Here is a 26,766-nt window from a genome sequence, read left to right on the forward strand (position 1 = left end):
ACAATTATTATTCCTCCGTTAAAAGGCAATAAAGCCAGCGTTATTAATAGACGTGTTTCAATCAACTCATATGGAGGCAGTGGCGGCGGCGACGCTGATTAACCACCACGCTAGTAGTCCGATCATGATGAAGATGACTTCGACCGTGGACTGCAACGCCAACAACACCACCGGCAGCACGCCGAACCTGAACCTCAACCACGCCGAGCTGGAGGTGGTGAAGCTCCAGGCGCTCATCCGGAGGCTGGAGCGGCAGAACGAGCAGCTGAGGACGGCGCGGACTAACAACGGCTGCTGCAGCAGCAGCCCGCACAGGCTGGCCCCTTCCCCCGTCACCACCACCCCGTCCTCGGTGGCAGTACCGCCGCCACCACCGGCCCTCCTCCTCCGGTGCCAGTCACCGTCATCCTCATTTGGGCCCCCGGCGGCCGAGCTGTTGTTCTCCTCCTTCTACACCTCTGATGGTGGTTCCGAGGAGGAGGAGGATTCGGAGGAGGAGGATTCGGTTCTGGATGGAGTGGAGCTGCTGGACCTGGGCTCTGTGTCCCCCGGCTCGGATGAGGATGCCGAGACGTGGTATTAAACTGTTTTGATTCATTTAAACATAGATATGCAGCATATCATATATGTCCATTCCAATGATCTGACCATGTGTTGCTTGCTTGCTTGCTTCCCCCCCTGGGGGGGCGACGAATCTGACATTATCGCTGTCTCCACTCTCCGCTTGTATTTCTGCATGTGGTCAAATATTTACTATACAAAACACAGCCACACCTTGGCTTAATTGGCCACGTACTGATTTGTTGTCTGGCTATTAGTATTATTTTTTATTCAAGGCGGAGGAGCCAAAATAGTGAGGTCTGTCTGGGGAGACACAGGAGATCCCGTTCAAAACAAAGAGCTGTGAATTGACATTTACATGAAGTCATGCACACTGTAGGCTACTGCAGATTAAAACTCAGTGTGTGTGTGTGTGTGTGTGTGTGTGTGTGTGTGTGTGTGTGTGTGTGCCACCACACATCAGGTTGCAGAGGTTAACATAACACCATCTATAATTCAGCCTCCCCTGTGCCTTCTGCATGTCAAAGCCCGTCAAGGGGAAATGAGGATGGAAAAAATACGATTTATAATAAAAAAAAGTTCAAACATGGCAGATGTACAAGCTTTCGGTGCGCCACGGCGTGACAACGCCATGAGCTTGTAGATTTGCTATTTCTTTTGGATATCCGACTTAAATAAAGTGGTTAAAATGATTGTGCTTTACTAACACATTTTGCTGGGGATTCGGACCCCCCTGGAACCCCCCCAAGGACCCCCCCGCCCCCTAGAACTCCTGGAGAGGGCCATTATATTTCTAAACTCATTCCAGGGGGCCACATCAGTGTTGATTTCGTCGACTAAAACTAAGATGAAAAATGTTCATCTACTATACCTTTTTCCACTGACAAACTAAATGGAAACTAAATTAAAACTAAGTTATGAAGACTAAAACTAAGACTACTAAAGACTACTACTAAAACTATATATTACTAAGAATACTGACAATTTTAGTCAACAAGACTACAATGTTAGGAAGGGGACTAGTGGACAAGAGATCCAGTAGAAGTCATTTTACAATTGGTTGCATGCTGAAAATAGCCGATCTACAAGCTCACAACGTGTCGCACTGCGAGCATGTAGCCTAGCTTACCGAGCCATGAGGCCCATAGGGGCAGGAGCCGATCTCATGTTTCTGTAGCGTGAGGCAGCTTGATGTACAAGTACACCCCCTGGACATGACGCTAGTATGTCGCAGGGACTTATACCCCCCCAATCCAACCCTTGATGCTGAGTGTCAAGAATGGAGGCATTGGGTCCCATTTTTACAGTCTTTGGTGGTGCTGTGAGCATGTAGATATAGGCTATTTTCAGCAAGTGTAAAAAACGGTCATTTCCCGATCTTGTCACTCTGCAGGTTATACGTGTCTTCCAAAGCCCGGCGGCGTGCGGACAGCCCGCTCACGCCCGTGCAGTGGTGCCGAATGGTGCTGGACGTGCCCAAGTCCCAGGTGGAGGTGGCCAGGCGCTCGCTCTCACTCAAACTGGACCAAGGTACAGAGTTCACATGAAGGCATGAAAGAGTGAGGGGAAAAAGTAGGATTTTTCTTTTTTAGGCCTGACTGTCTTCTAAATCCTGACCGATTTTTGAAAAACCTCATGTTTTTTTTTTTATATATATATTTTTTATCCCACAATTTTGTGACCCATTTTTCACCCCTGTGTCAATCATCTAATGTGATCCTGGGCTCTACACACCCTCCGCCAACCTAGTCCCCATATATGGGGGACAAGGGGAGAGCAACGGACTTGAACTCATGCTTCCTTCATGCCTGAGTGTCCAAGTTGCTCCTTTACACCTGACAGGGGGGAGTTTCCCTGGTTGGACGTAGCGCGTGGAAGGAACACGTTATTCCAACCAGTTCCTTTCCCCTCCATCAGGCGCCCCGGCTGGCCAGGGGGAGGCAGTTTGAAAAACCTCATGTTTCCATGTCAGTGGTGCTCAATATTTCATGTCAAGGACCCCAAAAATGATAATGTAATTGGCCGCCGACCCCCATCTGAAAATATGTTGTTCCAGGAACCTACAAGCTCGTAGCGCGGCACTCTGTGACTAAAAATCACACCTGTGTGAACTGAGTGGTGCAACTCCCCTCTCTCCCCCCCCCCCCTCTCTCTCTCATTAGCAGGCATCAGTGCATGCAGCAATAATACTATCTCTCTCTCTCTGTTTCTGGCACAACAGCGCCCCTACTGGTAGTCAGTCATACTGGTGCTTATGAACACATACATAGGTGAACCAACACATGGGTGAACACGGACATTGCTGTTCCTTGGAGTGGTTGCACCACTCAAAAACAAACATTAAACCTGTATATAGGAGGGGACCCTCAAAAACAAAATGTGGGGACAGACAAAAATGTGTCCGTGACCCACAAATGGGTCTGGAGTTGAAGAAGGAGGAGACGCTAGAGCAGCTCGGGACACTTTAAGCCTATTATTTAGGTGGTAGCAGTATAGAAGTGAACCTTTCATTCTCAACTCGCTGTATTCAACCAATATGTCAATTTGAAGCTATGATTCCCTGCGAAAAAAGAAAAAAAAATCCAATGGCAGTCCCTCAGTCAAATGTAGTCACATATGACGCAAATTCTCTGTTCATTGTCAATGGCATTTAATGTTTGTTTTGTTAGCCGATTAGCCGATTTTCTCAGAACCATATGCCGTAAATTCTCCTTTCATTGCCAATGGCATTTAATGTTTGTGTTAGGACAAAAATCGACACTATAGCTGAATATAGGAGTGGCTAGCCCCCCACTCAATAATGACTATATAAACGCAGTTTGCCGGCCACTGCTACAGAGCTGACAATGAGGTTATATCTTCCCTTCTCTGGAGTCCTGCCTCAAAGCAGACCAGAGGTAGAAAACTGTCGTTCCCTGATGTCATCGCTAGGGACACATGATGTCATCATTAGGGACACATGATGTCATCGATAAGGACACAGGCATCAGTAGGCAGGAAATGGGGGCGGCAATGAACGACCGGGAAGTCTGGCGTAGAATTGTGGAATCCATGATCTCGACCGCAGTCGAAAAATGATGAGTAGTATAAATATTGACTAACGTTTTATTTAGGTGCTAGTATAAATTATGACTAAGGTTTGGACCGATAGGGTCTTCATCAGAGTCATGAAGCCAGTGTTCGGGTACCTTCCCTCATGACGGATGGACTGTCTCCGAGGTGTGAGAGACATTAATCCTGCTGACTATCGCAAGCGGAGAGTCGTATATAATTTTTATTTCTGGCTCTGCTGGATCACAAACAGTGAGCGGTTTACCGCTAAGCAAACCTCAAAAGCCTTATAGTTGTTACATTTGTAACCCTATCAGAGGGATTTATTTATTTTGGGAGCATGTCAGATTGTCTCTGAGGGTTTTGTCTGAAGACTCAAGAGATGAAAAAACAAAGCGCGGGCTCGCAACTCACTTTTTTATTTTATAATTTCTATTAATAAAATAAAATGTAAAGAGATTTTAAAATATATTTGCGTGAACGGAAATGTCAGCTTCCATACTTCCATACATAATTTTGGGAGCTATAGAGCGTCGCAGTCCCGCCCCCTTTCATGACGACGCCAGGCCCAGGAAATAATTCCCAAGAATGCATTTTCCCCTCATAGACATTTCAAAAAGTATTTATTTAAAGACCTTATAAGCGAACAAAGCCAACTCGAGTTGTGACAAATCACGACGACAAACGCAATATCTTTGACCAAACGAATCATTACAAAGAAGATAAACAACAAAACAAGTGTAACCTGCCGTTTTTTCTTCTTTCTAATTATTTGTTCGGCCCAAAACATTGTGTTTGTCATGATTTGTCACAACTCGAGTTGGCTATGTCCGCGGCGTAAATGTAGTTAAAGGACAACTTTAGTTTTTCTCAACCAAGGTTCATGTTTTAGGTTATTAGAGAAAGTAAAAGACGAACTGACATGTTGAGCCATACAACACAGTATATAGTATTCACATTCAGTAGGTCCTGTGATCTTTTGTGGCCAGATGTAATTTCCTGGGGACTATAGTAAATAATAAAAACATAAATCACTTTAAAATTGTGTAAAAAAAAATACATTTAGCCCCATGTTCGAATGCTAAAACGAAAGAAAGTAGCGAATGAAAACAACATTAACACTCATCTTTTTCTTTCCCTAATAACAACATAAAACATGAACCTTGGTTGAAAAAATCGTTGTCCTTTTTATTATTTTAAAATAAACGGGGAATTCTACGACGCTCTATAATTCCAGACTTCAACTTTCATCACATTTCAAGCAGAGATGCCAGTTTTTTTTCTCCCAGGTCTGAAATGAAAACAGGGGACTGGGGGAGCAGAAGAGAAGGGCTGTAGAACTGGAGAAACGAAAACATGTGATTCACTCTAAACTGCGTCATTAGAGCTCTGAAAGGGTTGAAGCCAGCTCCACGAGTCACAGACTACAACTAGATAAAGTGCTCCTCGGGGGCACATGTCTCCACCAGGTCAGGTTGTGGCCTCCTGGTGGCGCTATAATAGGACAGGTCTCCACCAGGGCAGGTCAGGTTGTGGCCTCCTGGTGGCGCTATAATGGGACAGGTCTCCACCAGGGCAGGTCAGGTTGTGGCCTCCTGGTGGCGCTATAATAGGACAGGTCTCCACCAGGGCAGGTCAGGTTGTGGCCTCCTGGTGGCGCTATAATAGGACAGGTCTCCACCAGGGCAGGTCAGGTTGTGGCCTCCTGGTGGTGCTATAATAGGACAGGTCTCCACCAGGGCAGGTCAGGTTGTGGCCTCCTGGTGGTGCTATAATAGGACAGGTCTCCACCAGGGCAGGTCAGGTTGTGGCCTCCTGGTGGCGCTGTAATAGGACAGGTCTCCACCAGGGCAGGTTAGGTTGTGGCCTCCTGGTGGCGCTATAATAGGACAGGTCTCCACCAGGGCAGGTCAGGTTGTGGCCTCCTGGTGGCGCTATAATAGGACAGGTCTCCACCAGGGCAGGTTAGGTTGTGGCCTCCTGGTGGCGCTATAATAGGACAGGTCTCCACCAGGGCAGGTTAGGTTGTGGCCTCCTGGTGGCACTATAATAGGACAGGTCTCCACCAGGGCAGGTCAGGTTGTGGCCTCCTGGTGGCGCTATAATAGGACAGGTCTCCACCAGGGCAGGTCAGGTTGTGGCCTCCTGGTGGCGCTATAATAGGACAGGTCTCCACCAGGGCAGGTCAGGTTGTGGCCTCCTGGTGGTGCAAGAATAGGCCAATGTGAAAAGGGTGACATTTCTTCTTTGATGGCAATTGGATGATTTGATGTTTTGCAAAAAATCTACCTGTTGGCGGTGCTATAACAGGCCAATGTGAAAAGATAATAATAATCCTCAGCCTAGTAGGAAAGGCTGTGAAAGATTTAACATAAATTACACACTGCGTTCATGAATTGAGGGTTTTTGTTCAAAACGGGCCAAACTTTAAAAGCCAATGTTAGCCAATTAAAATGGAATAGGAAATATCGGACAGATCCGTCTGGAACACATGACTATAGAGATGGTGTGTAACGATTTGCGGGATCTTTGGACAAAAGTCGGCCTCCTAGCGGCGCTACAACAGGTCGTTCTGGAGCAGAGGTCCATGCAGTGAGATCCAGTGAGTGTGTGTGTGCAAAATTTGGCATCGACCAGGTTTTAACAGGGCCGGAGATTAGCTGGTAACAGACAGACGACAGTGACAGTAAAGCTTTTGTCAGACTACCAACGGTAGTGTCAGACTCGCTCGGAAGAGAGACGTTGGAGGTGACAGCTTCTAGTCTCCGCTGCATGTTTGGAATGAATGAATGAGGACAGCTTTAACACCCTGAAGATGTTAATGAGAGGAGATGGAGCACGACTCACGACGACGCCAGTGGGTTTGTGTGCCCCGGTGGTGGAAACATCTGCAGATCTACAGGCTCAAACAACGTTTTTTTTTTAAACTTATGGATCCGCCATTTTGTAATAGACAGACCTAATTCGACAGGCTTAATTGGTCAATGTATGTCTTGTAATAAACGGTAGTAACTAAAGGTTTCAAATATTTGTGGTAAACTTTTACCTCTGAGTGGAGCTAAATTGAAAAAGTATTGAAAAACGGAAAAGAAAATAGTAGTACCTCAAAAGTTTACTCGAGTACAGTACTTGAGTAAATGTACTTAGTTACTTTCCACCACTGTTTACCCCACATCACTTTTCAGTTGAATATAGCTGTCATGCATTGTTTTAACCCATTTAGACCTGAGGACGATTCTTTAAAAAAATGTCTTCTAAATCCTGACAGTTTACTGAAAAACCTCATGTTTCTATATCAGTGGTGATCAATATTTCATGTCGAGGACCCCAAAGATTATATGTAATCTGTCACCGACCTCCATCTGAAAATATGTTATTCCAGGGACCTCCCCCAGAAGCAAAGATTTGAGTTTAAAAACGTTCACCCTGAAAGATTATATATTCAAAAGATTTGAGGCACATTTTAACGATTTTTCAAACATAGCAGATCTACAAGCTAGCACTCAGTGCTCACTGCTCGAGCTTGTATATCTGCTATCTCGTTATGTTGTACCTCTCTAACAAAGGGTGTGAAACAAAAGGCTCATTAATGAATTCAAGGGAACTTGAAAATTGCTGCCGCTCAGAGGCGTGTTGCATCAGTGTGTGCGTGCGTGCGTGCGTGCATGCATGCGTGCGTGCGTGCGTGCGTGCGCGCTCCAAGTGTTTCTTCCCCACAGGCCTCATCTCTGACTTCAAGTCATAAAGAGAGAGCAACTATGCTGTCTTGCCTCAAAGTCACACAGCGTTGCAACGTAAAAGAGTGGCTGAAATCCTTTGTGCTGCAGGCTCTCAACATTGCAGTTAATTAATGGTATGGTCAGATATTATGCCAATTATGAAAATTGCTCAACATTTGCAAGTTGGCATCCGGCAGTTTCTACATGCTGGGGACCCATACTGTACTAAACATTTTGTGTGTGTGTATATAGATATAGACCCATGTGTGAAAGAGGTGTTTTGGCGGCGTGTTTCCTCCTCCGCGTCATCAGTGCCCATACCCGAAGGCAGGGTTGGCGAAAGGGCCTTTCTGTGTGGAGTTTGCGTGTTCTCCCCGTGTCCCCTATAGGGTAGGTACCCTCACAAAAAACATGCAGTAATCCTGGTCACTAAACTGCCTCCCCCTGGCCAGCCGGGGCGCCTGATGGAGGGGAAAGGAACTGGTTGGAATAACGTGTTCCTTCCACGCGCTACGTCCAACCAGGGAAACTCCCCCCTGTCAGGTGTAAAGGAGCAACTTGGACACTCAGGCATGAAGGAAGCATGAGTTCAAGTCCGTTGCTCTCCCCTTGTCCCCCATATATGGGGACTAGGTTGCTCTCCCCTTGTCCCCCATATATGGGGACTAGGTTGGCGGAGGGTGTGTAGAGCCCAGGATCACATTAGATGATTGACCTGTTACCTGTTAGATGATTGACACAGGGGTGAAAAATGGGTTACAAAATCGTGGGATAAAAAATATAATAAAAAAAAAGAAAGCAGTGTTTTGCTGCAAAAACATGTAAATTCATTCATGTGTGTGACTGTATTCCGTCCGTGCGTGGCTTCCAGGAGAGACTGGGAACGTTCCCCAGCGTTCCTGAAGAACAGCTTGTGTACCTGCCGCTCTTTAATCCGCTCTCTGTTGCTCCGATTTAAATATTGGAGTCAGGAGACATCCGCTGATGTGGTCTGGGTTACACGGGCAGGGTTACACGGGCAGAGCAGCTTGTTGCGTCAAAGGAGGTCAGCATGATGGAGCCCATGCACTAATCCCAGGGCATCGGGCTGGCTGCAGTCTTTCTTTTCTTTTCTTCATTTTGGACGGAAACCCCCTTTGGGTGTTTTAAGCATTGTTATACTTAAAAAAACTTGCAGATCTACAAGCTCACAGATCTACAAGCTCATGAGCTTGTATGCTATTTAAAAAAATGTAGTGCAAATCTTTGTGTATGTGTATGTATGTACTGTGTATGTGTGTGTGTATATATATATATATATATATATATTCTTTCAGATCGAACGTTTTTAACTCAAATCTTTGCTTCTGAGGGGTCCCGGGAACACCATATTTTCATAATGGTAGTCGGTGGCCAAATACATATATTTTTGGGGTTTCCTTGACATGAAAATGTTTGAGAACGACTGAGAAATGTATGGTTTTTCAGAAAAGCTGCTCTAAATGGGTTAATCAATTTTGGACGGGAACCCCTTTTGGTGTTAGCATTATTTTATGCTTTAGCTATTGAAAAATAGCAGATCTACAAGCTCATAGGTGGCGCGCTACGAGCTTGTAGGTCTGACACAGAAACATAGATTTTTCAGAAAACTGTCAGGATGTAGAAGACATTTGTAGAATTGAACTTGGCTCTAAATGGGTTAAGTGTGGGCTAAGAAGCAAGCAGCCTCCCCACCACCGGCCTAGTATCTGGGAGCCCCGCCTCCCCACCACCGGGGCCTAGTATCTGGGAGCCCCGCGGTTAGACTCTCGCGGAGCCTGATCAGACCCCGGTACGGTAGTGCCGTTGTCATAGTAACCGTGCTTACATGAAAGGCACGCACCCCCCCCGCTTTTTACATCGAGCGGCTTACATTTCACATCCACGGAGCAACCGGAGAGAGACCGATGCATCTTCCTCTGCTGTCTGTCTGTCTGTCTGTCTGTCTGTCTGTCTGTCCGCACATGGGTGTGGGTTGAACAGTAGAGACGAGCATAATTAGGAGAGAAGCAGCAGGAACCCATCGGTACACACTGATAATTTGTTTGTACACTTCATCAGTAAACAAGAAAACATTATTGTGAATAATCCACTCTGTTAGCAATAAGGATAAACTCAGTAGGAGGTGAAGTCTCTCTGTCGGAGAGAAAGTGTGTGTGTGTGTGTGTGTGTGTGTGTGTGTGTGTGTGTGTGTGTATGCATGGATGCAGACCACATACAGGCACGCATGCATGATGTACAGTATGTGCACATTATTTTGCATTGCGCGCACATACACTACCTACTCGCACATACATCTAGAGGGATATGTGATGGGATTAGCAATGCAGTACTTTGAACAAAAAAGAGAGAAAGGATGATATATTTTTTTTTTCTATCCCCCCCCTCTTTTGGCTGGATGTTTCAATGTATATTATAGTGAGGGGATAGTAATACAATCTGGGAATGCATTTCTTTGCCAAGACATTTCTACACCAATGTGTTTGTAAAGACGTCGAGTAACGCATCTCACAGATGTGACGAGGTTGTCACATTTGGCCAATACAAGTGACTATATGGCCGTTTTTTAACCCAAGGAGTGTTTTTCGTGTACAACAAATTCTTGGAATGGATTCAGAATCATTGATTGATTCTTACTTCTGACTGGTGTGGGCGGCGGCTGTGGCTCAGGAGGTAGAGAAGGTCGTCCAATGATCCCTGGGTCTGCGGTTCGAATCCCGGCTCCTCCTCCTGTCCACATGTGGAAGTGTCCTTGGGCAAGACACTGAACCCTACATCGCCTCCAATGAGTCGGTCGGTGTGAGCTTGCCACCATCGGTGTGTGAATGTGGGAAGTGAGGACGCTGGCGTCGACTGTTCGCCGCTTCACCTCCCAATGTATGAATGAATGAACCATTGTAAAGCGCTTTGAGCACTTGGAAAAGCGCTATAAAAATGCAATTAATTGCAACAGACACTGGTGTACACAGACAGACAGACACAGACAGCCCTGTCTGTGCCGTACCTGGCACTGCCTGCTGGCTGTCAGACAGCGCATTGTCTCTGCCCTGAGCTGACGGCTGAACGGGGCTTTGTCCTCTGCGTGCCGGGCAGAGCAGAGCAGATGTGCTGCTGCTGCTGTGACAGGAGAGGACGAACCGACTGGGGCTGATTTGTGGCACCATGAGGTGATGAGGGCACTGCTGCCTGCGTGCCTGCCTGCGTGCTGGCTGGCTGGCTGTCTAGCTTGGGCACCATTTCATTTCGGTATATGATCCGGTCGGGAGCGGATGATATCGTTACGTCATGTTGTAGTATTGTTTTGTAGTCGACAGGCAGGAACAACAGGCGGCAACTTTATTGAAAAAATAAAAAATATAAATAAAATATATATATATAATATATAAATAAATAAAAGCTCTCGTAGCCTGTAGCTTTTATTGAGGGAAAAGGAAGGAAAACAGACTTTTGAAACAGAGACCAGGCTTTCCTCCGAGGTGGTGGAAAGCCTGGTGAGGCGAGGTTACTGGCTGGCTGGCTGGCTGGCTGGCTGGGTGGGTGGGTCTTGTGAGGGGCAAACTACTAACTTTTATTGTTGAAATCTTTAGTAACAGGCTTTTAGATGTTTGATTTAGGGGTCTGGGTTCGGTGTTTTCTGAAGATATGGGGGGGGGGGGGGGGGAAAGAAAGAGAGAATTGGGGTGCACGATTATGAAACTATATCCGATCTCCGATTATTTGCTGGGTCATATATGCCGATACCGACCGATTCCGACCACAATGGAAACAAGCCTATAGGCCCTATAGGTGCTTATTGGCCCAAAGCCTGTTAATAATGTGTTCAATCAATAAATGGCCTATACTCTTTACTGTCTGTTTTCACAACTGAAGGGCTGCTGAATGAGACGAGTACACAAATTATATGTAGATTTATTTTTATTTTTGCTGGTGAAAACCGACCGGCTCCCGGTCGCTGCCCGCACAGAATACAAAACTCTGATGCTGGCATTCAAGGCAACCAAAGGTATGGCTCCCCCATATCTTGCAAGTATGATTGAACCCTACAAACCCTCCCGCGCACTCAGATCAGCCAACGCAGGGAAGCTGGAAGTACCCTCACTAAAAACGCCGGGACAACGCTCCACACGTCCCAAACTCTTCTCCCTTCTGGCTCCAAAACTGTGGAATGCACTTCCCATTGCAGTCAGAACTGCAGCATCACTCCCAATCTTCCGCCGTAGTCTGAAAACCCACCTTTTTAGACTCCATCATGGCCCGTAGCACTTACCCTATACCCCCTTAGATAGCATTTCTGTAGACTTAGATAGCATCTGATACAGACTTATAGCATGTTATGTAGACGGCACTATAATTGCATTGTATATAGTCATAGCACGCCATAGTACATATGTATAGCATAGTAGTATATATATATAGTTTATATGTATGGTCTCATAGTATAGATATTCCACTGTTACTTTCTTAGCTTACGCATGTTTTATGATAAATGCTTTTGTGATGTATTCCCATGCTTTTGTTCTTGATTATTGTAATTATTGGATTAAGAGCGTCTGCTAAATGCCAAAATTGTAAATTGTTATATCTGTAATATTTTGAGTTTATATACCGATGTGGCATTTTTATCCCATTCTGGGCACGGACCCATTTTGGTGTTAGCATCATGCTATGCTTTAGCTATTGAAAAATAGCAGATCTACAAGCTCATAGGTCTGCGAGCTTGTAGGTCTGCTATTTTTGAAAAATCGAAGAGCGACTGACATAGAAGACATTTTTTAGAATCTGATCTCAGGTCAGAATGAAAACTGTCAGGATGTAGAAGACATTTTTTTTAGAATCTGATCTCAGGTCAGAATGGGTTAAGGCCTATTCTGATTTATGCTACTGATTAACACCCCGTACACCCGGGGGTCATTTAATCCGTTCAATCAGAGCACCCAACGATTTATAGCCACGGAGAACATTTAGCCACGGAGCGGATCCGGATGTGGCTGAAGCAGCTAGATGTAGCCAAAACACCCCGGAGGCCATCGACAACAACGGGAGGTATATGATTTAATTGGTCCGTCTAACTTTTCTTAGAATTTGACGGAATGGGGCACGGTGGCACAGTTGGTAGTGCTGTCGCCTCACAGCTAGAAGGTCCTGGGTTCGATTCCCGCTGGGGACGCTGTGGGTGCTGGCGGCGTGTTTCCTCCTCCGCGTCATCAGTGTCCATACCCGAAGGCGGGGTTGGCGAAAGGGCCTTTCTGTGTGGAGTTTGCATGTTCTCCCCGTGTCCCCTAGGGTAGGTATACCCTCACAAAAAACATGCAGTAATCCTGGTCACTAAACTGCCTGATTGACACAGGGGTGAAAATGGGTTAGAATTGGACAGAATGATTTAGATCGAGAGTTTTTTGGTCTCATCTATTTGCATGTTTTAGGACAAGCATGTAGTTGAGATCGTTCTGTATTACCCGGCAGTGCTTTTAAAATCCTCTCTCTCTCTCTCTCTCTCTCTCTCTGTCTCTCTCTGTCTCTCTGTCTCTCTCTCTCTCTCTCTCTCTCTCTCTCTCTCTCTCTGTGTCCAGTCTCCAGGTGGCGTTCGATGTTTTCCAGTCCTGCGGCCGCCTCCCCCTTTAATGGCGTGTCTCCACTCAGCTCATCCCCATTGGCCAGAGCCTGCTCCACCCCTCAGTTGTCAGAAAGACACGGTAAAAACACGCCTGATGTGTGAACGAAGCGTGTGTGACTGTTCTCACAGTCGAGTCTACATTTGTGACCAGATTTGAGCCCGCCAACTCCAGCTGTTCACCAGAGAAGAAACCTTTTTTTTTTTTTTTTTTTATGAGTGAATAGCACATACAAACTCTTCACATACTAGAGCATGTCTGAAATAAATGTCAGAGCTGAAATGTACATGTAAATATGAAATAAATGCTTAAACATGTATAGCTAGGTATAATGTTAGAGTCCACAGAAGACATGTAAATATGAAATAAATGCTTAAACATGTATAGCTAGGTGTAATGTTAGAGACCACAGAAGTGAACCTTTCAAGCCTGTTTTCTCTGCAAGACATTTACTCTATAAGCCACATCTCCAAAACTGGTGGGTCAAACTGAACAACCAATATGTCAATTTAAAGCTATGATTTCCTGCTTTCACATGGGGAAAAAATCAATGTCATTCCCTCAGTCAAATTTGGTCACATTTGATGGGGGTGCTGACAATAGGGACGTTGCTGTAGGACCACTTTTATAACATGACGGTGTATTTTCACAACATGGCTTATGTTGGCAAAATCGCACCATGTCAAAAATTGATGTTCACTATGAATTGAATGGTGCTGCTATTCGTGTTACAGGGTTGTTTTTGGCAGCACATTTCTTATTTTAGTTTTAGTCCTAGTCTCTTGAATAGTTTTCATTTAGTCACCACTGACATAGGAACAGGTTTTTCAGAGAACGGTCAGGATTTAGAAGATTCTTTTTTTTTTTCATTTCAACGTGGGGCCTAAATGGGTTAAAGTACATATTGATAGCAATACGTTCGTACTTCTACTCGAGTACATTTCGAATTCAGGACTTTTACTCTTAAAAACAGTTTTCTGAAAACTATTTTTCTATGTCAGTGCTCAACCTATTTCATGTCAAGGTCCCCCAGAATTATCTGTTTTTGGCCACCGACCCCCATCGGAAAATATGTAGTTCCAGGGACCCCCCCCCCCCCCCCCCAGAAGCAAAGTTTGAGTTAAAAACGTTCGCTCTGAAAGAGTATATATTCAAAGATTTGCGACACATTTTCACGATTTTTCAAAAATAGCAGATCTACAAGCTCGAGCTTGTAGATCTGCTATTTTCCAGTAGCTAAAGTATAACCTAATGCTTAAAACACCAAGGGGGATCCCGTCCAGAATGTGTTGTACTTTTCCCCACCACTGGGGGTCCATGGCGGTATGGACGTCGCCCGGCTGGGATCCGCTGTGTATTATTTATGATGTCACCTCTCTCTCTTGTCCTCCTCAGCCCCGGCCCTCTCCTCCCCCGTCCATCCCATCCTCCAGAGGGCTGTGAGTCCCATGGGCAGGGAGGCCGCCGTGCTGTCTGATAGGACGCCCACCTTCTTCCCTCACCTAGGCAACCGCAGTAAGCTGGGTGTGTGCGTGCGTGCGTGTGTGTGTGTGTGTCCTCCTGTGGAAAGGACTCTTGCTTTGGCATTTAGCAGACGCTCTTAAAGGACCACTTCACCACTTTTCAACCTATCTTCATATAATAGGTCCTCACTAATAATCATGATAAAATGGCACATTTTTTTTCTACTCAGTCTGTGTTCATAGGAGGGCTGTGGGCAGTTCAGAAACCGTCTTCCAGTGACATCATCGATGGGGAATACAAGCTAGTAGAAACTGCAGGCTTTCTAGTCCTGAAAAGTTGCAATGTGAAAATGGAAGCCATCGTTCTCACGATAATTAAAATCTAAACATTTTTGTAAAAAAGATCTTGTTTAAAAGAAAAACTGCCTAATGATGATGTCACTGGAAGACGGTTTCTAAACTGCCCACAGCCCTCCTATGAGACACAGACTGAGTAGGAAAAAGATCGTGCCATTTTATCATGATTATTAGTGAGGACCTATTATATGAAGATCGGTTGAAAAGTGGTGAAGTGGTCCTTTAACCATATACTGCCTCCTGCTGGACGCAAGAGCCAACTGCAGACTACCGAGACGATTTCAATGCAGCGCACGCTGGACTCATGTCCTGTCTGGGGCGTCCATCTTTAATGCTAAACAAATGGTGTCAATGCTAGCGAGCTAAAATGAAGCCATCCTTGCTCTAGAAAGCGCCAATGTTTGCATCCAAACCACCGGATGATCGGCAAAGACCCTCTGAACATCAAAGATAATTAATTTGCTGTTGTTTCTCCGCAGACCGCAGCCTGCAGCGCTCCGCCTCCAGCCCCCAGTCGTCCAATCTGGACGGCGGCGAGCGGCTGGGCGTGGTGGGCGTGGCCTCCATGATGGCGGAGGACGACGACCAGCTGCTGCTGCAGGGCTACAAGCTGAACGACCTCACCGATGTCCAGGTCATGGCGCGGCTGCAGGAGGAGAGTAAGTAACCCCGCCCCCCAGCAGTGGTGTTTTTGGCAGCAAATTTTTAGTTTTAGTCATTGAATAGTTTTCATTTAGTTTTAGTCACATTTTAGTCACCTGAAATGTTTTAGTGCAAGGTTTGAGTTAAAAACGTTCACTCTGAAAGAATATATATTCAAAGATTTGAACCACATTTTCACGATTTTTCAAAAATAGCAGATCGATACAATGTGAAAAAATTGGATACAGTTGTAATGAAGTGTACTGGGGTACGGATCGATGCAATGTGGAAGCATTGGATACAGTTGTAATGAAGTGTACTCGGGTAGGTGATAGTCTAGTTTTAGTCGACTAAATCTAACAGGTGATTTAGTGGAAGAAAGTGTATTTTGGCGGGCCTCGATGCCGTCGTAATGACTGATTTTAAATGACTTATACTGGATCTCTTATATGGCCATATTGGTCTGGTCGGCGGTGTGATGTAACCGTCATTTACTTTCATATCTTTTTTCAGTTTCCTAAACGTGGGTTTCCTGTTCTGCTATACCTCTCTCTCTCTCTCTCTCTCTCTCTCTCTCTCTCTCTCCTTTCCTAATTAATATATTAACATGTACTAGATCTCAGAGCTCATCGCTACTTCAGCTTCATTAACGTCAAAAGGTCACTGTGTGTGTGTGTGTGTGTGTGTGTGTGTGTGTGTGTGTGTGTGTCATTCCGTTTGGCGTGTGCTCTTGACTGCGTGTCTCTTGCATACATACGTCTGTGTGCTTGGCCTTTCTGTCTGTGTATGTGTGCGTGCGTGCACATGTGATGCCTGTGTGCGTGCTTCTTGTCTTCCTCTTGTGTGTGTGTGTGTGTGTGTGTGTGTGTGTGTGTGTGCATGCACATGTGATGCCTGTGTGTGTGTGCGTGCTTCTTGTCTTCCTCTTGTGCGTGCGTGTGTGTGTGCGCTGCCGCTGCTCCTCATGTCTGCCCCCCTCAGGTCTAAGGCAGGACTACGCCAGCAGCAGCAGCAGCATGGCGGCCTCCCCCCTCCTCCCCCCGCGCCGCAGCCGCAGTCTGTCCCTGCACCTGAGCGGCCTCAGGTACGACCACTGGACTCGAACCGTACGTCATTAACCCATTCTGACCTGAGATCAGATTCTTAAAAATGTCTTCTACATCCTGACAGTTTTCTGAAAACGCTATGTTTCTATGTCAGTCGTTCTTCGATTTTTTTCAAATATATCAGACCTACAAGCTTTAGGTCTGCTATAGACCGATTCCGTAGTGGGTCTCATGGTCGCAGCCTACATATTTCCTGTAGGCGGACTCGACGTAGCTGCGGGGATAAAACCCTCACCAGGCGCACCTCTTCCACTACAGTGAACGGCAGAGTGACTGATGTTAGTTTGCCTCAAACTTTACTCCTTTACCAGCTTTTTTACTAACACTAACATTACAAAGATGCCCAGAACATCGAGATGAACCTGTGTAGTTTATGGCTGCTCCAACAGTAGTGGCAACATAAAAAAACTGAATGTCTAATATCCACCGCGGTGGCGGAGACCAGAGCCATTGAGTAATGGTTGAGACAAAGCAGTGAAAGATACATAACGCAAGTCTTACCCAATACCAAATCTTTCTGTTTTATTAACACAAGGCTGCTGTACTTTATACCTCATACTTTAAATGCTTAGTATGAGGTATAAAATACAGTAGCCTTGTGTTCATAAAACAGAAAGATTGGGTATTGGGTAAGACTGAAATTATGTATCTTTCAGGACCCTTCACTGCTTTGTCTCAACCATTACTCAATGGCTCTGGTCTCCGCCACCACAGTGGATATTTTGACATTCCGTTTTTTTTATTTTTTATGTTGCCACTACTGTTGGAGCAGCCATAAACTACACAGGCTCATCTCGATGTTCTGGGCATTTTTGTAATGTTAGTGTTAGTAAAAAAGCAGGTAAAGGAGTAAAGTTTGAGGCAAACTAACATCAGTCACTCTGCCGTTCACTGTAGTGGAAGAGGTGCGCCTGGTGAGGGTTTTACCCCCGCAGCTACGTCGAGTCCGCCTACAGGAAATACGTAGGCTGCGACCATGAGACCCGCTACGGAATCGGTCTATAGCAGACCTACAAGCTCATAGCGCGCCACTCGGTGGCACGCTATGAGCTTGTAGATCTGCTATTTTTCAATAGCTAAAGCATAACATAATGCTAACACCAAAAGGGGTTCCCTTTTTGGAATGGGTTAAGGAAGGGATGGAACACCCTTTTGTAGTTTAAAAAAAACCCATTTAGACCCGAGACCAGATTCTACAAATTGTCTTCTAAATCATGACAGGTTTTCTGAAAAAACCCTATGTTTCTGTGTCAGTGGTTCTGTGTCAGTGGTTCTGTGTCAGTGGTTCTGTGTCAGTGGTTCTATGTCGGTGGTTCTCAAAGGTTTTCATGTCAAGGACCCCCAGAATTAGGTTTGCGGGGGTCGGCCAATTACATAAAAATGTTGGAGACCTTGACATGAAATAGTTTGAGAACCACTGACATAGAACCACTGATGATTAATTCCTGTTTGTACGTCTCTAAATGTTTTGATGAATTGAACATGGTGGACCCTGTTGTAAACAAGTGTAATGCTTAATTGGGTCGTCCACTCCACTCACAGTCTTTGTATTGAGTTTGTGCTTGAAATATGCTGTATTTCTGCAAACTGTTAATAAATCAATCAATCAATCAAAACAAAAACCTGACATGGAACCACTGACATAGACACATGGGTTTTTTCAGAAAACTGTCAATTTGAAGACGTTTTTGTTTTTAGACTCTGCCTCCGGTCTAAATGGGTTAATTGATTGCATACTGCATAGTGGCGGTGGCTCAGGGGTAGAGTGGCCGGATGGTAACCGCAAAGGTTGCCAGTCCGAACCCTGTGGGCTCCCCCAGAGTTAAGTGTCCTTGAGCAAGACTCTGAACCCCTGATTGCTCCTGATGTGCTGGTCGGTGCCTTGCATGGTTTCTGCCGCTGAATGGGTGAATGTAATGCACAATCTATGTAAAGCGCCTTGGATAAAGGCGCTATACAATATAAATGCACCATTTATAGGGCCTAAATGGAAACGAGGCCGCAAGGTGGTGCTATTGTTTGACTGTAATGTCTTTTTTTATATATATATTTTTTTTATCCCACGATTTAGCCCAGGATCACATTAGATGATTGACACAGGGGTGACCCTGTGTCAATCATCTAATGTGATCCTGGGCTCTACACACCCTCCACCAACCTAGTCCCCATATATGGGGGACATAAGGGGGACAAGGGGAGAGCAACGGACTTGAACTCATGCTTCCTTCATGCCTGAGTGTCCAAGTTGCTCCTTTACACCTGACAGGGGGGAGTTTCCCTGGTTGGACGTAGCGCGTGGAAGGAACACGTTATTCCAACCAGTCCCTTTCCCCTCCATCTAGCTGGCCAGGGGGAGGCAGTTTAGAGACCAGTTCCTTTCCCCTCCATCAGGCGCCCCGGCTGGCCAGGGGGAGGCAGTTTAGTGACCAGGATTACTGCATGTTTTTTGTGAGGGTACCTCACTGTACTCTGTCTAATAAACTAATCGATCAATCAATCGATCGTCACAGCGCCGCTGTGCCCGGCCTGGACGAGGTCTCCGACGAGGAGGAAGAGGAGGAGGAGGAAGACTACGCCATCCTGCCGCCGCCTCAGCCGCGCCTCGCCCGCCTCTCCCACTCCCACACCTTCTCCAGCCTCCGAGACTCCAGCCTCCGAGACCTCTCCCACTCCCACACCTTCTCCAGCCTCCGAGACTGGCCAAGAAGCACCAGCTCTCTGCTCTCCGCCACCCCTCCCTCCTCCTCCACCACCACCACCCGTCCCTGTCCCTCCGCAGGCTGGGCTATGCAGCACCACCACCACGCCCTGGGTATGGACTTGGGCATGGCGGGTATGTCGGGTCTGGGTATGGCGGGTCTGGGTATGGGCATGGCGGGTCTGGGTATGGCCAGCTCCTACGCAACCGACCTACAGCAGTCCTTCAGAACCGGATCAGGTGAGCGCCACGATTCCTCGTATAGCTGTGTGTGTGTGTAGTGTACTTAAAGGAGAATTCCATACTAAAAGGCTTTCTTACCTTTCTTTGTAGTTGTTACGTCCCCACCAAAGAGGTCCAGGTGTTATTTTGTGCAAAAGCTCCTTATTGGCTATTTCCCCTACCATAAGCCCCCAATTAATTGAATTGAATTGCATTGCATTGAATTTAATTTAATCCGGCGTTGGGTTTTAGTGCTAATTCGCTTATTTCCATCACTCGCTTAACTCTTATATCCTGTCTTCATAATGTAAATAGTATCCCAAGCGGTACTACTTATTTCGCTGGAAATAAGCGAATTAGCACAAAAACCCCAACCCCCACTGATGGCTTATGGTAGGGGAAATGGCCAATAATGCTCTTTTGCACAAAATAACACCTGGACCTCGTTGGTGGGGACGTAACAACTACAAATAAAAGTTAAGAAAGCGTTCTAAGTCCGTAATTCTCCTTTACTATTTGGGAAGATTTGAGAAATTGCCATTTAAAGTTTCCCTGCTCTACTCCTCAGAAGAGCAATGGTTTGTTTTTATGGTTAAAAATGTTTATTTAGAATTTGGGGTTATGCTGAATTACTGTATAGTTTCTTGCACGCTTCGGTTAGTGTTGGCCGGGGATGTCCTTCGGTTAGTGTTGGCCGGGGATGTCCTTCGGTTAGTGTTGGCCGGGGATGTCCCGACTTTTTCCATTTCCGATCCCGATACCACACTTTCTGTGTTAGACGATACCAATACCGTTATCGGAGAATAATATTTATAATAATGCAAAATCTTCTATCTTATTTTGAAGTCCACCGACTGGGAATAGTGTTTATAGCTATATATCTGGTGTTGTGTTTATAGCAGACTCCTCACTCAAATGCACTTGCAGTTTGGGAAACTCCAAAGCAAACTCCACATGCCCCAACATTTTATTTACCTGGCATAGTGTCGACCCCTTCCTTACCCCTGTGTCGGATCGGTGGTCAGACTGGCATAGTGTCAACCCCTTACCCCTGTGTCGGATCGGTGGTCAGACTGGCATAGTGTCAACCCCTTACCCCTGTGTCGGATCGGTGGTTAGACTGGCATAGTGTCAACCCCTTACCCCTGTGTCGGATCGGTGGTCAGACTGGCATAGTGTCAACCCCTTACCCCTGTGTCGGATCGGTGGTCAGACTGGCATAGTGTCAACCCCTTACCCCTGTGTGGGATCTGTGGTTAGACTGGCATAGTGTCAACCCCTTACCCCTGTGTTGGATCGGTGGTTAGACTGGCATAGTGTCAACCCCTTACCCCTGTGTGGGATCTGTGGTTAGACTGGCATAGTGTCGACCCCTTACCCCTGTGTGGGATCTGTGGTTAGACTGGCATAGTGTCAACCCCTTACCCCTGTGTCGGATCGGTGGTTAGACTGGCATAGTGTCAACCCCTTACCCCTGTGTGGGATCGGTGGTTAGACTGGCATAGTGTCAACCCCTTCCTTACCCCTGTGTGGGATCGGTGGTTAGACTGGCATAGTGTCGACCCCCTTACCCCTGTGTGGGATCGGTGGTTAGACTGGCATAGTGTCGACCCCCTTATCCCTGTGTGGGATCGGTGGTTAGACTGGCATAGTGCCAACCCCCTTACCCCTGTGTGGGATCTGTGGTTAGACTGGCATAGTGTCAACCCCTTACCCCTGTGTTGGATCGGTGGTTAGACTGGCATAGTGTCAACCCCTTACCCCTGTGTGGGATCGGTGGTTAGACTGGCATATATACTGATATGAACCGATATGACCAAATAAAGGCTGATCCGATGCTTTACCGATACAGTATCGGGACATCTCTAGCGTTGGTATAAGGGATGGGGGATTTTGACATTGGGGTTAGGTGGGGTCAACTAAAGTCATTCAATGTTCTTGTACATGTCTGTGTATTTACCATATGTATATCCATGCATGTTGTTGGTCATATTGTTTTGGGGAAACATCTGTTGGAAATCCAGCCGCATATGATCGTAAGTTTATCTTGGTGGTGGTGGGTTTTTTTTTGTGTGCTTGTGCTCAATTCACACTTAATCAATTATTAATGACCTACTCACCCACTATGAGGGAACATTATGTGATTCTGTATAATGGCAAATACATACAGTAGTTTTGACATTTTGAGTTGAACGCATTTTGTATTCAAAATGCTTCCATAGTGGTCATCCGCACTACTGGGCAGTCGATGACCCTGACCGCCCTGCACTGACCTACTAAATGCTTAGTCGATAACCCTGACCGACCTAAACTGACCTACTAAATGCTTAGTCGATAACCCTGACCGACCTAAACTGACCTACTAAATGCTTAGTCGATAACCCTGACCGACCTAAACTGACCTACTAAATGCTTAGTCGATAACCCTGACCGACCTAAACTGACCTACTAAATGCTTAGTCGATAACCCTGACCGCCCTAAACTGACCTACTAAATGCTTAGTCGATAACCCTGACCGACCTAAACTGACATACTAAATGCTTGATAATGGCGAGCTTTTTGCTTTTTGTAGCTGCATTGTAGCTTGAACTCTCAGAGGCCAAAGACTGAGTTAAAGAGAATCGTGATTCCCAGCCATGATACCATGGCCATCTAATCTCATACACATTTTTGACATTTTGTTGCGTTTAGTGCGTCCCTATTTTGTGGGGGAAACAAAAAATGGCAGCTGTACAAGCTCACAATGTGTCCGTTTGCAGGGTTTGTATTTTTTCTAGCATATAGGACTTAACCCATTTAGACCTGAGAACGCATCTGTGTCACCGTATAACATAACTTATAAACATAAGCTTTTAACCACTTTAACCATCATTTTAAACTAACTGTTGAAAGATGGCACATCTACAAGCTTGTAGATCTGCTATTTTTGAAAAATCATGAACCTGTGTGCCAACCTTTGAATATATACAGTATATTCTTTCACTATAAATTAAGTTTGATTTGATTTGATGTCAAGGACCCACGGAATTATCTGTATTTGGCCTGGAACCCCCAGCTGAAAATATGTTGTTCCAGGGACCCCCCAGAAGCAAATATTTGAGTTCAAACATTCACTGTTACAAAGACCAAAGGTCAACCAAAGTGCTGTACAGGATCAGGTCAAAAGAAAAAGAAACCAAGACAAAAATAGCATGGTATAACCACACAGACAAGAGAACAACAAACTACACGATTGCAGTACAATAGAGCAAAAACTAAAATTAAAATCAAATAGAATCAAAAGCCATGGAGAAACAATGGGTTTTAAGAGAGGACTTGAATGCTCCCAAGGAGCGAGCGGACCTAATCCGCAAAGGGCAGACTGTTCCAGAGTTTGGGGCCAGTGGCCACTGACATGGTTTGAGAACCACCGATCTGAGAACCCATTGGCAAATAAAGGAGAAACTGTGGCCTCTTTTCCAACAGTCTGTCTGGACTCTGACTACAGAACCACGGATATAGAAACGGGTTTTTCAGAAAACTGTTTTTTAGACTTTTGTAGAATCAGGTCTCGGGTCTTATAGTGTTTAACCCATTCTGGGTGGGAACCCCTCTTGGGGTATGTTATACTTTAGCTATTGAATGCTATTTTTGAGAAAAATCGTGAAAATGTAGTGGAAATCATTGAATATATATATATATTATTTCAGAGCGAACGTTTTGAACTCAAATCTTTCTATTTGCTTCTGGGAGGTCACTGGAACAACATATTTTCAGATGGGGATTTGGCGGCCAAATACAGATATTTTCGGGGGTCCTTGTCCGACTGACGCATAGAAACATAGGTTTTTTTTCAGAAAACTTTAGCTATTGAAAAATAGCAGACCTACAAGCTCATAGCGCGCCACCGAGTGGCACGCTATGAGCTTGTAGTTCTGCTATTTTTTAAAAATCAAAGAACGACTGACATAGAAACATAGCTTTTTCAGCAAACTGTCAAGTCAAAATGTGTTAAAGTGTTTAACCGTGGCGTTGTCCGTCGTGTTAAAGTGTTTAACCGTGGCGTTGTCCGTCGTGTTAAAGTGTTTAACCGTGGCGTTGTCCGTCGTGTTAAAGTGTTTAACCGTGGCGTTGTCCGTCGTGTTAAAGTGTTTAACCGTGGCGTTGTCCGTCGTGTTAAAGTGTTTAACCGTGGCGTTGTCCGTCGTGTTAAAGTGTTTAACCGTGGCGTTGTCCGTCGTGTTAAAGTGTTTAACCGTGGCGTTGTCCGTCGTGTTAAAGTGTTTAACCGTGGCGTTGTCCGTCGTGTTAAAGTGTTTAACCGTGGCGTTGTCCGTCGTGTTAAAGTGTTTAACCGTGGCGTTGTCCGTCGTGTTAAAGTGTTTAACCGTGGCGTTGTCCGTTGTGTTAAAGTGTTTAACCGAGGCGTTGTCCGTCGTGTTAAAGTGTTTAACCGTGGCGTTGTCCGTCGTGTGTTTCTGTGTCTCTCTGTTAGATAAGCTGCGGAGGAGCATGCCCAACCTGGTGAAGGCCAGCATGACCTGCGTGCCCAGCATTTCAGCCAATCACGTCACTCCTACTACTACTACTACTACTAGCCCCTCCTTGCTTCGTAACAGCCAGAGCTTTGATTCGTCCAGTGGGTTGGCTCGCCTGCAGTCCTCCAGTGAGACGCCAGCATTTTACTTCACGATATGAACCAAACGGTTCTCAGTTCTCATTGTATGCTAGTTACTGCCATTCAGGATGGAAAATGAAATCCATTTGGATTTGGGGAGAAGTAGTTTCATAAGGGGCTGGTATGAAGTACTTGATATAAACAGAAAACGTTCAGTTCACTAGTCTACACTCTACACCTGCCTTCATTTCATCTGATTGTCTGTCTGGCAGGCACTTAACAAGCGATCGTTAACTGTGTCTGTTAGAGAGAGTGGCTTTGCTAAACTTGATTTATACTTATATTCTCCACTCTGATGAAGGTACATGTTCGATATATCATGCAGCCTTACGTATTAGCCTATATTTTGGCTATTAAAAAAATAGACCCCCGACGATCAATCAGAAAATCGATTCATCGTTGGCATCCCTATTCATGCTATGGCCCTTTTTAGTTTACTATTTGAGTATTTCTAACTATATATCGGAAGGTTTTCAACCCTTTTCACATCAGGGTCCATTATTTGATCAGCATTTGAGCCACGGACCACCATTTGATGACATTTAATTTAAGGTCCTTTCTCTGGGGTTTGGAAGTCTTTTTGAGCTGCAATGAAAACAGGCCAAACGGTGACATCTGCTGGCAACAATCCCATTGACATAATATGGGATTGTCTGTCTCTTACATCACAAACAGCAGGAAACCCAGAGCCCCTGTTTGAGCCAGAAAATCTACTGAATGTTAAAAGTTCTGTTTTTTTGGGTGCAATAGAGCGTCGCAGTCCCTCCCCCTTTCAGAACGAGTGGCCCAGGAAATGAATCCCAATGCATTTCTCCCATAGGCATTTCTTAAATTATTTATTTAAAGACCTTTTAAGCGTCGTACGAAGCCAACTCTTGTCGTGACAAATCATGACAACACACACAATACTTTGGACCAAACAAATAATTACAAAGAAGAAAAACAACAAAAAAAGTGTTGTAACCTGCCGTTCTTTTCTACTTTCTAATTCTTTGTTTGGCCCGAAAAATTGTGTTTGTTGTCATGATTTGTCACGACAAGAGTTGGCTTCGTACGACGCTTAAAAGGTCTTTAAATAAAATAAATAAGAAATGCCTATGGGAAAAATGCATTGGGATTCATTTCCTGGGCCACTCGTTCTGAAAGGGGGAGGGACTGCGACGCTCTATTGAGCTCAGAAAAACAAATTTAAGAAAAATTACAACATTTTTTTATGTCACAATCCCTTTATCTGTGTGTGTCTTCACAGTTCCCTCCCCGGGCCAGCTCCAGAACCGAGTCCAGAGCGTGGGGAACTTTGTGCCCTTGTCGCGGCAGCCGCTCAAGGCCACCGCTTACGTCAGCCCCACCGTCAAGGGGGGCTCGCCGCCTTCCATCATGTCGACCGCCACCAGCCTCCAGTCCCTCAACACCACCAGCACCAGCACCAGCGGCTGTGGCGCGTTTGGAGCCGGTGGTGTTGGCGGGTTCGGCAGTGGGATCCCGCTGCTCGGCAAAGTAGCCGGAAGCGGCACCGCGCCCACTTCAAACCCCGCCTCCACCACCCCCCCGCCGCCGCGCAGCAGTGGGCTGCCTCGCCCCGCCTCCTTCATAGGCGCCACCACAAGCTCCACCCCCCCCCGCAGCAAGCTCAGCCAACCAGCACGCAGGTATAGGTAACGCTAACGGGGTGACCACCAGTCACGGCAGTGTTTGTGTTACTGTGAGCCTTTGCGTTTGTAATCATGGTTAAAAATCACTTAAACCCCATTCTGACCTGAGATCAGATTCATACGAGGTTTCCACTGGACACACACTGGTCTGATTAAACCCCATTCTGGGCGGGAACACCCTTTTTGGTGTTTTAAGCATTATGTTGTTTTAGCTATTGAAAAAAATAGCAGATCTGTGCCGCGCTACGAGCTTGTAGATCTGCTATTTTTTTATATAATCGGGAAAATGAGTCAAAGTTGGAATATATATATTCTTTCGAACCTTTTTAACTCGTATCTTTGCTTCTGGGGGCGTGCCTGGAACAACATATTTGGTTGTATATTTGGTAAATGGTTGAGAACCAGCTGACATTAGAACCATGAGGTTTTTCAGAAAACTTTTGTATAATCGTCCTCAGGTCTAAATTGTCAAGATCAGCCATTATGGACATTTCCTACATTGACGTCATCAGCCGTCGTCCGGCATTGCGTTTGACGCATTGTCCGACTACTAACCCTAAATCTAACCTCTGACCTCGGTCTTAAAGGGACACTTCACCCTTTTTTGCAAAAGATAATACATGTTAATGACGTTTAGAAGCTTTAGAACACTTTCCTGGAGGTCTTTAATGTGGTTTTAGATATTTTAGATTTTAGCAGTGAGTCCAGTGTTTCTGATGATCTGACCAGTAGCACACCCACACCTCACACCCACAATAATTGTCTGCCTCTCTGCCTCTCTGCCTCTCTGCCTCTCTGTCTCTCTGCCTCTCTGTCTCTCTGTCTCTCTGTCTCTCTCTCTCTCACTCTCTCTCTCTCTGTCTCTGTCTCTCTCTCTCTCTCTTTCCCCCCCCCCCACTCAGTTTATTGACCCCCCCAAAGAGCCTGTCCACCTTCAGTGCCCTTCGAGACACCAGCTGGAGAGACGGCTGTTATTGACGAGTGGAAGATCAATGGATTGAAGAGGA

At 45.7% G+C, this 26,766-nt stretch overlaps 1 protein-coding gene across 1 annotated transcript; it reads left to right on the forward strand.

The window, feature by feature from the left end:
* Positions 1 to 70: 70 nt before the first annotated feature.
* LOC310854015 (SLAIN motif-containing protein 1-like) lies at positions 71 to 26,737 on the forward strand (the record flags this gene model as incomplete). Its single annotated transcript, XM_083758488.1, has 10 exons — positions 71 to 576; positions 1,955 to 2,091; positions 12,920 to 13,042; positions 14,357 to 14,485; positions 15,261 to 15,440; positions 16,405 to 16,507; positions 19,040 to 19,467; positions 23,925 to 24,095; positions 25,357 to 25,756; positions 26,662 to 26,737. The coding sequence occupies 10 exons, from the start codon at positions 71 to 73 to the stop codon at positions 26,735 to 26,737; spliced, it is 2,253 nt and encodes a 750-aa protein (XP_083614614.1).
* Between the last annotated feature and the right edge of the window lie 29 nt (positions 26,738 to 26,766).

This window comes from Protomyctophum parallelum (genome assembly GCF_964188405.1).
Source record: "Protomyctophum parallelum genome assembly, chromosome: 23".
NCBI lineage: Eukaryota > Metazoa > Chordata > Actinopteri > Myctophiformes > Myctophidae > Protomyctophum > Protomyctophum parallelum.